Genomic DNA, 14,188 nt, shown 5'->3' with positions numbered 1-14,188 from the left:
CCAGGTTAAATTTATGAATGAATCCGTGACGTAGAGGTACCACAAGAACAGCGCGAGGGGTACTATGACAGGTGCCAGCCAATCATATCAACACTCGAGGGGTACTATGATAGGAGCCAGCCAATCATATCAACACTCTAGGGGTACTATGATAGGAGCCGACCAATCATATCAACGCTCGAGGGGTACTACCCGCCCCGGAAGACTTTGTCATTTCGTTGTGGCTTCAAAACGCCACTGAGCAACTTCCATTGACGTGAATAGCGGAGGGGCTATCGCTCTAGATATATTACAGCTCTATAGGGTAGGTAGTGGTATAACCCTCACAAAAACCATGCAGTAATACTGGCCTCTAAACTGCCTCCCACCTGGCCAGCCGGGGGCGCCTGATGGAGGGGAAAGGAACAGTTTAGGAACAGCGTGTTCCTTCCACGCGCTACACGACGTCCAACAGGGGGAAACTCCCCCCCCCCCAGGCCCTGTCAGGTGAAAAGAAGCGGCTTGTATTGCTCATGCAGTTGAAGGAGGCATGAGGTCAGTCCGTTGCTCTCCCCAGGTTGGCAGAGGGAGTGTATTAGCGCCCCAGGATTACATTCGATAATTGACACCGGGTGAAAAGAAATGGGTTACAAAATCGTGGGATAAAAGTTCTAAAAATACTTCCGTAACGCAATGATTCTTGTGCACCCTGCATGCGCACGCGCACACGCACACGCACACGCACACGCGCACACACACACACACACGAGATGGCACAGCAGTCAGTAGACCAGACGGCGGAGCCACGCCGACGCGTCCATTTCCCACAATGCACCAGTCAAAAGAACCGCTGTGTTCTTTATTTAGATGAGGCCCGTTCATTCCTTATTTCATTTAGGCTTAATTGATTTAAATCTGTAGATGTTGTTGTTTGCCACTGCGAGGTCAATGCCGTCTAGTGTCTCGTCCGTTTCCTCACGAAAGAAAAAGGGGCAAAAGGAAATGTGCGCGCAATCAGAAATGCACCGGAAAGGAAATATCGGAGAAAAGCACGGACCTCATACTGTACATATATATCCCATTCTGACCCGAGATCAGATTCACACGAGGTTTCCACTGGACACACACTGGTCTGATTAAATACCCCCTTATAACAAGCCTGTAGCCTCGACGACCTTACAGGGAACACAGGCATATTCAAAGGCTTTATGTAGCACTTTAGTATACTTATAGCTTTAATGTAGTTTTTTTTTTATAGGTTCTTAGCTTCCTTATAGTCCTTGACGACTATATTTCTATGTCTTTGATGTATTAACATGTGCTGTTGTTCTTGCTCACGTACGGCAAGTGGCTCTGGATTAAGAGCGTCTGCTAAATGCCTAAATTGTAACAACTTGTCCTGCCAGCATGCCGGCTGCACCTTTTTTACATGGAAGTTGATTTGACTCTGTTGTGACTATATCTATCTCTGCTGCCTGGCTCAAAGGTCACATGAGAATGACCGCCAGGTCCACCTCCAGTACATAGAACATTATAAACACACACACACACACACACACACACACACACACACAACAATGAGCTGGAAGGATTGTGCAACAGTCTTACCTTGACCATGTTGTGTAAAAAGGCGATAAACACACCCACCCACTTCCCTGCGTCCAGTAACACAGAGGCATCAATAACTACGACTTGTACTACTAATATCACTGCTGCTACCGCTAATAGCAAATATAATAATCATCAACATCATGTACATATGTAGTCATTGAGCACACACAGGCGCTCAAAGAGCATCCAATAGTCACAAAGCCGTTGTGAATAGGAGTGGTGTTGTTGTGGTGTTGTTGTGGGTGTTCAGGAACAGAGCTGTCCGGTTGATTTACTGCTGGTGCTTTACGGACGGGCGGAACGCCCGTGTGCGCACGACCTGCTTACCGACTGCTCACCTAAACACGACCTGCTTGCCGACTGCTCACCTAAAAACGACCTGCTTACTGACTGCTCACCTAAAAACGACCTGCTTACTGACTGCTCACCTAAAAACGACCTGCTTACTGACTGCTCACCTAAACACGACCTGCTTACTGACTGCTCACCTAAACACGACCTGCTTACTGACTGCTCACCTAAAAACGACCTGCTTACTGACTGCTCACCTAAAAACGACCTGCTTACTGACTGCTCACCTAAAAACGACCTGCTTACTGACTGCTCACCTAAACACGACCTGCTTACTGACTGCTCACCTAAACACGACCTGCTTACCGACTGCTCACCTAAAACACGACCTGCTTACCGACTGCTCACCTAAACACGACCTGCTTACCGACTGCTCACCTAAACACGACCTGCTTACCGACTGCTCACCTAAACACGACCTGCTTACTGACTGCTCACCTAAAGACGACCTGCTTACCGACTGCTCACCTAAACACGACCTGCTTACTGACTGCTCACCTAAACACCGCCTCCTTGCTGGCTGGTCATGACCTATACGTTCGTAGTGTTGTTTTCGTCCACTACAACTATGACGAAAAATGTTCGTCGTCTACCTTTTTTCACTGACGAAAACTAAACGGAAACTAAATGAAAACTAATTTTCGTCAACAAATAACAACTAGGCTAAAATGTTAGGAAGGCACTAGTGGACAAGAGATCCAGTGTAAGTGATTTTACAATTAGTTGCATGCTGAAAATAGACGATCTACATACAAGCTCACAACCCCCCATCTGAATATATGTTGTTCCAGGGACCTCCCCCAGAAGCAAAGATTTGACTTAAAAACATTCACTCTGAAAGAATATATATTCAAAGATTTGCGCCACATTTTCACGATTTTTCATAGCACGGCAGGTGCCGCGCTATGAGCTTGTAGATCTGCTATTTTTCAATAGCTAAAGTATAACATAATGCTTAAAACACCAAAAGGGGTTCCCGCCCAGAATGGGTTAGGTAAAACAAATGAACTAAAACTGGAATTGTGGAAGATAAAATTATATGTTGACAGATGGAAAATCGCTCATTGCGCAAGTGCACTCACTATACCTAACAGATCTGGTGGTTCAACCTATATAATTTATTATTTATTTATTTATTTAAACAAAAAGGTGGGGTTTTCCGAGACATTTCCCACCTAATATTTCCACGTCATAAAACTTTCTGGCAAAAGGCTGATGCACCCCCCTCAGAAGGCTAGTGACAGTTGCCTCCTTCATCAGTCTGTCCTGATGAAGGTCTAATCCACCGAAACGTCGACCCAATAAAGAGCAACATTTTGGCAAGTGTCTGACAGTGTGCGGGACCCTTTTTGTTTTTCAAAGATACCCTTTTAAAGTTTTTCACGTCATAAAACTGCCTCGGTTTCGGTGAGTAGCAAAATCGGTTTTCTTCATTTCTACTACAGCTTACTAGTTTAGGCCTTGCACGTTAGAGCTACACTCTATGCCTATGGGAGAGAGAAGAGGCCAACCTGAGCTGACTGATACTGTGTGTCACCTCATGCTGCTTATCAGCCTGTTCAGCTGGATAAATTCTCACAAAACTCAGATGTCAACTCAGTCAGGAGGTTCCCCAGGGCGGGTGTCCCTGACATGCCATGCACAAGCACGCTCTCTCTCTCAGACGTGCACACCCACACACACACACACACACACACACACACACACACACACACACACACACACACACACACACACACACACACACACACACACACAACCCCCCCCCCCCCCCCCCCTCATGGACCTCACCACTGACTGGTTCCAACTCTCTCCGGATGAGACTCAAATGTATACATTGGCTGTAACTTCACGCTGTACGGTGACAATTAGCATAGAGAGAGGTTTCTCTCCTTTCCTCTCTGCTGTCTGGCGTGCGTGTGTGTGCGTGCGTGCGTGCGTGCGCATGCGTGCGTGCGTGCGTGCGTGCGAAAAACCCAACAGAGCCATCGAATTGGGAGACACACACACCCACCCACACACAACACACAGACCTTTAGACCATGGCACAGAGCCAAGTCCTCTGTCCTCATGAGACAGGTGGTGTGTGTGGTCTTTCTGACTATGCTGGACTCCAACCCACAACACCAACGGCACAGAGTTCTGTATGCATTGTATTGCGATTGAACAGATCACACACACACACACACACACACACACACACACACACACACACACACACACACACACACACACACACACACACACACACACACATACACTTACAGTAGCTCAACAATATGCCAACCACTTGAGGAGATTGATGCTAAAATGGGTCAAACCGGCACTGACCAGGATAGTCATTTTGTACATTTTAAAAACCAAAATGCCCAGATGCCAGAGGGTTATAGCCTTTGCTTTTATGAAATATCTGGAACCATTATGGGTTTTTTTTTTTTTTGAAAGACTTAACTACCACTTCAAATACTCTTTTAATCTTAAAATAACAAAACACTGAAAATAAAGCTCAAAAGCACGTCGCAGCAGGTTGCCCATTTCCCAGCGTCCACTGCCGCCGTCTATACGGAATCCAAATGGCTGAAATCAGCGGTGCAGGCGGCTGAGAACTTTAATCCATGACTTTACTGTGATCTTGCTCTTTGTAAGGATGAGAGCGTCCGCTGAAATGCCAACGTTGTAAAGCAGAAATCCTCCCCTCCGGACTATACCGACACATGAAGGGTCTCCTACTCTCCTACTCTCTGCCTCTGGGCCGAGAGCTGGTCCCCCATGTGCACGCACGCACGCACGCACACACACACATTCACACACGCACACACACACACACACAACACGCACGCACGTGCTGACCCACAGCGACATTTTGCAAGCGCAAATGTACAACAATAACAGATACATGAATCAATGCACAATGCATAACCAAGAACTGAAATGTAATGCCGTCGTTAAGTTGAGGCTCACAAATACACATGCACGCACGCACGCCACGCACGTTCACACACACACACACAAGCAGCGTGCACGGAGAGGGAGTAATAAGCACCCTCTGGTTCCTTAAAGAGGACGGCAGTTATTATGTAACCACTGGATCAGCACGCACGCACGCACGCACGCACGCACGCACGCACGCACGCACGCACGCACCCACATATCGTCTCCGTCGGATGTCACTGTATTCAGGATTCAAGTTCAAAAGCATCAAAAGCAAAGGTAGCAGATCTACAGTATGTTCGCTTGTGGATCTGCAACTTTACATGCTTCTGTGTTCAAGTAGGGCGTTAATTTACCATGAAAAACACTGTTAATGTGTTCAAGTAGGGCGTTTAATTTACCATGAAATAACACTGTTAATGTGTTCAAGTAGGTGCGTTTAATTTACCATGAAAAACACTGTTAATGTGTTCAAGTAGGGCGTTTAATTTACCATGAAATAACACTGTTAATGTGTTCAAGTAGGGCGTTTAATTTACCATGAAAAAACACTGTTAATGTGTTCAAGTAGGGCGTTTAATTTACCATGAAAAAACACTGTTAATGTGTTCAAGTAGGGCGTTTAATTTACCATGAAAAAACACTGTTAATGTGTTCAAGTAGGGCGTTTAATTTACCATAATAAAACACTGTTAATGTGTTCAAGTAGGGCGTTAATTTACCATGAAAAAACACTGTTAATGTGTTCAAGTAGGGCGTTTAATTTACCATGAAAAAACACTGTTAATGTGTTCAAGTAGGGCGTTAATTTACCATGAAAAACACAAAAAGGTTAGAATATGGAGATGAGAGGTTTCTGTCCCGACACCGATATGCATGCGACGTGTTTATTTTGTACACAGAGACAGACATTTGAAGATGCATGCGCGCACACACGCACACGCACACACACACACACACACACACACACACACACACACACACACACACAGTCACACACACACAGTCACACACACACACACACACACACAAACACACACACACACACACACTTTGCAAGATTTGAATGATATTATATTAACATTAATATTAAAAAAGTGATACCAGTAGATAAACGAAACATGCTCTGAAAATGCACACGACGCACGCGTCCCACCCATCTGACCACTAAACACGCGTCCCACCCATCTGACCACTAAACGCGCGGCCCACCCATCTGACCACTAAACACGCGGCCCACCCATCTGACCACTAAAAACACGCGGTTCCAAGAAAAGGTTGACGCAGAAGAAATGGTTGAGAACCACCGACTGCACTAAAACAAATGTGTTTTTAGGAAAGGAAAAGGATTTGTCACAATCATGTGTCAGTTATCAATAACACACTTAAGAGAAAGTCAATATGGGATCAATATCAATATGTCTTCTGCAGGGCTGCACCGGCCCTGTGGCTGATTACTGCATCCAAACCCATGACGACTTAGGACAACCATGGGAAGCCAGCCCAAACACGCCACTACACTTTAGAAACAGAAAAAAAAACGCAATCCGCAACTGCCAACATTTTACAAGCGATACTGTACACAGCGGTGTCGCGCTATGAGCTTGTAGATCTGCTATTTTCCAATAGCTAAAGTATAACACCAAAAGGGGTTCCCGCCCCAAAATGTTTTTTTGTTGTTCAAAAATCGTAAAAGAAACGGAAAAAGACGTTTAGGGGTAAGGCGGTGCACACAAGATAGGGCCCTTCATTTCTTTTCTTTTTTTTTAACTAACCAAAGTGCCCTCTGCGTGACACTGTCGGGTCCTGTAAACGTCACCGTCAGCCGTTGACAGCCCGGCGATGATGTCTTTCTCGTCTTGCTCAAGGGCACGCGGTATACAGTAGAGTACATCAGCGGTGGTGGAGAGGTTGCAGGGGATCAGCCCTGTGACCTCTACGTCACGCGGGGAACAGCATACTGTACGAGCAAGCCGGCGGATGAACGAACTCCCCCGATGTACTGTACCACCAACTGTTCCTCACGTTACACACGTCCGTCATGCCCTGATCTGCCCTGACATTCCGCGGTATATACGCCGAGACGCATATTGTTCTTCTCCGTCCTCGCCTTAACGCATTTTATGACCCGACAACGGATTCCACAAAAGGCCTTCTGTGAATCTTGACGGTTTTCTGAAAACCCTTATGTTTCTGTGTCTGAAACATTTTCATGTCAAGGACCCCCAAAAATATATGACCCCCCCCCCATCTGAAAATATGTAGTATGGTCCCAGAAGCAGAGATTTGAGGTAAAAAAACGTTGGCTCTGAAGGAATATATATTCACTACATTTTCACGATTTTTCAAAAATAGCAGACCTATAAGCTCGTAGCTAGATCTGCTATTTTTCATTAGCTGAATTATAACATAATGCTTAAAACACCCAAAGGGGTTCCCTCCCCAAAATGGGTTAACCAGTAACCACTCAAGTCCTATACTTCACATATACCAATCCTATATACCAAATAACTATTATTAATCGTAATGGAGGCACACAGGAGGACAGGGGCGCGCACGCTGGCCTATAGCGGTCTATATAGGCTCTGGCCCTGACAGCGCGTCGCATATTCGAATAGCTTGTAGACTCTTTTATACCATAAAGATTGATTCAAATGTCACACTATCATTCATGACAAAACGCCAATGCATTCACGGCTGTAAATCTCCCATCCGTTCCATTCTGTAAACCATACATCTCTATAACCCTCAGGGATTCATAAACGTGGAGATCATGTTACTGATTCAAGTGTAACGATCCATTTATCCTCCTCGGTTCCTCAACCGTTTCTCTTGAGGCAACAGAAGGAGCGTACGTATACAGGATGTCAACATATCGTTCACACGTCCGGAAAGAAAATCATTCCACGCATTTCTGGCATTTTGCAGACGGCCGTGTCGCGTTCCAGATTGACGTACGCAATGAGTGAACAGGTATAGCAAAGTGCATCGCTCAGTTTCACTTTGACAGGACAAACCCTATGTTGCTCCAGGGACTGGTTCCCGTGAGACTTACTACTGTGAGACTCCTGTGAGACTTACTACAAACCCGCTGTGCACATATAGGCCAATATCTGTATGTTTGTGTGTGTGTGTGTGTGTGTGTGTGTGTGTGTGTACATGTGACCGAGTATACAATACAATCCGCATTTTTACCCAAATGTACCTTCAGGTTTTCATACTCTCGCGCGAAGCAGATTTTCACAAAACGTTTGCACAAACACGCAAAAGGACACTACATTTGCCTCACCCATGTTGCTCGTCTTCAGACTGACTGTGCGTGTGTGTGCGTGTGTGTGTGTGTGTGTGTATTGGTGCCACAGGAAAATCAGCGCTTTAGCATGAACACAACCAGAGTCACTGCTCAATTTGTATAGCGATTCGTTACACTAGTCTCAGAGTTAAATGAATGAGCAAAACGTTTGGTTGTCCCCCTTTCTTTGTCTCTGTGTGTGACTGCAGTACTGTGTAGATAAGATTGTGTGATAGACGACGCGTACGTGCGTGGCGTGGTGTGCGTGGCGTGGCGTGGCGTGGCGTGTGCGTGGCGTGCGTCCTCACCTGCACAGTTGGCGTAGCGCCGCCCGGCCACGCTGTCCAGCAGGGCCAGGATCAGGTTGTCGGGCGTGTCTGCGGTCAGCGGCGTCCATCCCAGCGCTCCGTCCAAGGCCAGCAGGCTGGCCTCGGAGCTCTGCTCGTCGCTGGACAGTGACGGGCTGCGGACGTCTCCCCCTCCCCCTCCTCCTCCGCCTCCGGAACTCGACCCCGAGCTGCTGGTGACGGTACCGCCGGGCCCGTTGACGCCGGGGCCCGGGCAGTGGTGGTACTGGCACCCGCCGCCGCCCGGTGCCACCGCTGCAGAGGGCCAGGAAGGGGGGTCCTCGCTGTCCGGGCTGCGGGGAGAGAGAGAGAGAGAGAGAGAGAGAGAGAGAGAGAGAGAGAGAGAGAGGGAGGGGGTCAAAATGATTTATTAAGTGAGTCAGTTAAATGAGTTATTAAGTGAGTCAGTTAAGGTGAGACACCCCAGGTGAATAGGGAAAAGAAGTTAAATAATATCTATCACAATGAAACTTCTCCAGTTGATTACTTATATTAAAACTAAGATTTTTTGTATTACAAGTTTTCTGAAATTATATGTTTAAATATGCAAATTAGGCATTATATGCGCTAATTTGCATACATTTCGGGACGATAAATCTGAAGATCGGATAAAGCCAGGTTCAAAATTATCATTTCATTTTGTTGACACATTAGAGACAAAGAAAATTACAGATGGGATTTTTGATATCTCAAAATAAACATCTAAATCTGTATTTTTGTCTCCACCAGGCCGAAGGCAAGGGGGAGAGTATGTTTTGCACTCCGTCCGTCCGTGTGTCCGTCCGTGTGTCCATGTGTGTGTCCGTGAGCAGCTAATCTCGGCCACCGTTAACCCGGTCGATGCCAAATTTTGCACACACACTCCCTGGATGCCAACGATGAACCTCTGCCCCAAACTTTCCAGAACGGCCTGTTATAGCGCCACCAGGAGGCCGCTTTGTGCAAAACAAGTTTTTGCACAGTACACCTACAGATTTTGTCCAAACATCACGCAAATTGGTACACAGTCTCTCTAGAGCCATTCAACAAAACCGGTCTTTCAGATTTCTCAGACTCCATCCTGATTGGTTAAGATTGGCTTCCAAAGTTCACAGGAGTGCTCAGTTTCAAACAAAATGCTGCAAATCATGAACACATCACGTGATTTCCGTGAAATTGTGAACCCACATTCCCACTAGGCCGAGGACGAAATGCCACATGAACAATTTCAACTCAGCCTCAAGGTGGCGCTTTAACTGGCCGAAAAGTGTTTTTACCTCTAACTGCACGGATCTGTGGATAACTTTGTATGCCAACTCCCTAGAGGCCAAGGAAAAACCTTTGCCTGGAATTTTTCATATCTGCTCTTTATAGCGCCACCAGGAGGCCGACATATGCTGTAAAACACATTTTCTATTATTACTCCTTCAGATTTTAACCAAATTTCACGCAAATCGGTACACATCATCTCCATAGTCATGTGATCAAGACATGTTTGTTTGATTTCTCATATTCCATCCTGATTGGCCACGATTGGCTCCTACAGTTTTCAGGAGTAGCCCGCTTTGTACAAATCGCCACAACTCCTCAACGCAGCGTCCGATTGCGATGAAACTGTGCACGCATATTCCCACTAGGCTGAGGTCCTGGTGGAGACCTGTGCCCAGAAGGGCACTTTTTCTAGTTAATGTGTATTTTGCTTTAGTTTGAAAGAAAACATGTTTAGGAAGCAAAATAGCAAAAAAAAAGAAAACATGAAAAATCATGATTTCACCTGTAGTGTCTCTGTAAAGGAGTTATTAAGTGAGTCAGTTAAATGAGTTATTAAGGCAGCTCTCCACCAAACAGACTCCTACAGAGTACAGATTACTGCAGACTGGAGGTCGACAGGGTGTGAAGTCGGTTTGGAAGGTGTGAGAAAAGAGTTGCTGAATGCACCTGAGAGCCGACACCGACAGGCGGCTACTATGGTGCTAAAAATAGCCTATATTATGGCTTGATGTATTTTTCAACAACAAGCCCGCTGCTTCGCTACAACTTGCGACCCGATGTGACAGTGTACCCTGCACCGCCTATTCAACAGACAAGGGACCCCGGTTATATTTTGCGAGAGGTCACAGACACCCCAGTTGATAAAAATGTGTCTGTTAATTTAACTCAACAAAAGGGAACCTTACGGGATGTATTACCTAACTTTTTCTTTGCGTGTGCTTATGTGTGCTTGTGTGTGTGTGTGTGTGTGTGTGTGTGTGTGTGTGTGTGTACTGTCTGATCCCAGGTCAGCTAAGGGCTGCAGGTATAGATTGGGAGAGGCAAGTATGGACAACGGAAGAATAGAAAGACAGAAAGAAAAACAAGACAAGGAAGACAGGTTGGCTCTTCCCAATATATTCCTGAAAAACTCAACTACGCTGAATTTTAAATGTCCACAAGAATGCCATGTGGATTGTGGAGATACCTCCAAACCACCTGCTATGTATGTGACACCAAGTAAAGTTTCACCCATTCTGACCTGAGATCAGATTCATACGAGGTTTCCACTGGACACACACTGGTCTGATTAACCCATTCTGACCTGAGATCAGATTCTAAAAATGTCAGTCGTTCTTCGATTTTTCAAAAATAGCAGACCTACAAGCTCGTATCGCGCCACTCGGTTAAAGCATAACATGATGCTAACACCAAAATGGGTGCCCGGTCAGAATGGGTTAACGGTTAGAGGTCAAAAACGTAAGAAATGTCACAATTCTACTTTCTTTCTGAAATTGTTTAAATGAGCTCAGTCAGGTCTGGTGTTGCTGGGAATATACTCCGTTTCCTGTCAGCCAAACTACCAGAAAAAAAAAGTTCGCTCTGAAAGAATATATATTCAAAGATTTGCGCCGCATTTTCACGAATTTAGCAGACCTACAAGCTCATGAGCTTGTAGATCTGCTATTTTTCAATAGCTAAATTATAACATGATGTTTAAAACACCAAATGGGGTTCCCGCCCGCCATCGTACAATCCATTCCCTCCCACCTGAAATACCGGAAAATATGTAAATTTAGCTCAAACTTATGCAGCGTATAGAGCCGTAGACTATGAGGTTTTAATCGATTATTATCGATTGATTATTAATCGCCAGAGCTGTCGACTATTCGATTTGGCTGATGGTCACTTTGTGGCATCCCTACTTGTAAGCTCACAGCGCATCTGCTATTTTAGAAACTTTGGGGGGAAATGTATGTGCCGCGGGTTCGACTCCCGATCCCGACGGCCTTCACTGCATGTCACCCCCCACCCCCCCATCTCTCTCCCCATTTCCTGTCAGTCTACTATCTATCCCTCCATAAAATAAAGGCGAAAGCCACCACAAAAAAAACATTTAAAAAATATATATATACATTTGGAATATTCGTTATTCGTACACATAAATCTTCTGTTCAGGGGGGGACCTGGGTGGCGGGCACGAAACATTTTCAGATGGGGGGGGGGGGGTTAGAAGAATCAATTAAGGGTCCGTCCTTCCAAAAAGTTTGAGAACCACTGCAGTACAGCAAACAACAATTGACACAAACACACATTATTGCCGGCTATGCTGTTATTAATTTGACATCCATCCATCCATCCATCGTCATCTCTCACCTGAACACCTCGCGGGCCTGCCCGCTCTCGGGCGACGTCTCCCTGAAGAAGGGCACCACCCGGGACAGGCTGGCCCGCCTGCGGGCCGCCCCGGTGGTCCCCCCTCCTCCCCCTCCTCCTCCCCCTCCTCCCCCTCCTCCTCCTCCTCCTCCCCCCCCTCCTCCTCCTCCTCCGGCCTGCTTGTCGGCCCCTCCGAAGCCCCCGGCCCGCGTCAGCGCCGTGGTCTGCTTCTTCAGGAACTTCTCCAGGGGTTTCATACCGGCCGGCATGATGGTGATCCAGTGAAGGCTTCACTAAAGGATGAACTGTTTTCCTCTCCCAGAACTATATAGAGGCAGGTGCTTCACAGTATTGATGAAGGAAGGGTTTTTACATCCTAGATTTGCCGAGGCCAGCTCAAGCACCTCATCATGCAGATGGTTTACAGTTTCTTTTTTTTCCTAGTTTCGTGATGCTTTTTGTGCGCGTGCGTGTGTGCGCGCGCGTGTGTGTGTGTGTGTGTGTGTAAAAGGAGAATGCTGTTGTTTTAAGGGTTTTTTTCTTAACCCATTTGTATAGGTTGTTTTTCCACACTCAAATCAGTGTTGCAGAGTGGAGAGAACGAGGTCTCTCTCTCTCTCTCTCTCTGCACCTCGCGGTGCTACAGCACAGATTCCATCGTGTCCCCCAGCCTGCAGAAACAGCCTATAATCCAGAAAACCACCTTCTTCTTCTTCTTCTTCTTATTCTTCCACCACATCAAACAGACGATGTTTTTTTCAGTTCCCTCTCGTCCATCCAGTCCACGGTGGTCCGGTATATAGGGTCCTATACCGTTAACGGTATTAACGGTTAACCGCGGTCTCAGTAGTCGGGTCGTGGTGTGGTCGTGGTGCCGTCCACGGCACAGCGGATCCCGACGGGCCCCTGCAGAACCCTGCAGCGATCACATACAACAACAACACAGAATAATAATGTTAAGAAGAACACGAATAAACCGAAGGAAGAGAAATCATGCACCTCTCTCTCTCTCTCCAAGTCCCTCTCTACTATAGCTCGCTCGCTCTCTCTCTCTCTCTCACTCTCTCTCTCTCTCTCTCTCGCTCTCCTCCTCCGTGGCGGTGAATTCACACACTACACAGTACACACACCACGCATTATAGTCTTCATCATCTATACAGGCTTATTATATCTCCTCTTTATACACAGTGCAGTCAGATTACGATACCCCCCCCCCCCCCCTCCAAAAACATCAAAAGGCGCAGAGCGGAATGAATAAATAGTAATTTCCGTACCTCTAAATGGGAAGAAAAACATGCAGGCGTGTTTAGTGTGTGATCGCTCCGTCCGACGTTCGTTCTGTCTGTCTGTCTGTCTGTCGCCTCACTCGCCTGGTTGTTGGAGCTGCAGTCTGTCTGTCTGTCTGTCTGTCTGTCTGTCTGTCTGTCTGTCTGTCTGTCTGTCTGTCTGTCTGTCTGTCTGTCTGTCTGTCTCTCTATCTGTCTCACAGTCTCACAAACAGCCTGTTTAAAGAAACAGTCAGGAAGAGAGAGCATAAGACTATCTCTCTCTCTCTCTCTCTCTCTCTCTCTCTCTCTCTCTCTCTTACTGCCAAATTAGCAGAATGAGAAGTGACTCGTAACGTCCACAAGCGAGCGCTCTCTCACACACACACACACACACACACACACACACACACACACACACACACACACACACACACACACTCACACACACACACTCACACACACACACACACACACACACACACACACACCGGGGGCGTGCGTGGATCAGTGGATGTACACTACAGTACACTACACTACACTGCTCTGCCTGCCTGCCTGCCTGCCTGCCTGCCTGCCTGCCTGCCTGCCTGCCTGTCTGCCTGCCTGCCTGCCTGTCTGTCTGTCAGTCAGTCAGTCAGTCAGTCAGTCAGTCAGTCAGTCAGTCAGTCAGTCAGTCAGTCAGTCAGTCAGTCAGTCAGTCAGTCAGTCAGTCAGTCAGTCAGTCTGTCTGTCTGTCTGTCTGTCTGTCTGTCTGTCTGTCTGTCTGTCTGTCTGTCTGTCTGTCTGTCTGTCAGTCAGTCAGT

The 14,188-nt window shown here is 46.7% G+C and overlaps 1 protein-coding gene across 1 annotated transcript in view; it reads right to left on the bottom strand.

Moving 5' to 3' along the window:
• rapgefl1 (Rap guanine nucleotide exchange factor (GEF)-like 1) overlaps positions 1-12,386 on the bottom strand; it is a gene marked incomplete at its 5' end in the record, with an annotated part of 55,561 nt that extends 43,175 nt beyond the window's left edge. Inside the window, 3 exon segments of the mRNA XM_083779156.1 lie at positions 8,412-8,804; positions 12,118-12,237; positions 12,271-12,386. Coding sequence (XP_083635282.1) covers positions 8,412-8,804; positions 12,118-12,237; positions 12,271-12,386 — 629 coding nt within the window.
• Between the last annotated feature and the right edge of the window lie 1,802 nt (positions 12,387-14,188).

This window comes from Protomyctophum parallelum (assembly GCF_964188405.1).
Source record: "Protomyctophum parallelum genome assembly, chromosome: 13".
Taxonomy (NCBI): domain Eukaryota; kingdom Metazoa; phylum Chordata; class Actinopteri; order Myctophiformes; family Myctophidae; genus Protomyctophum; species Protomyctophum parallelum.
Note: the sequence above shows the minus strand (reverse complement) of the source record. Positions and strands in the feature narration are given on the sequence as shown.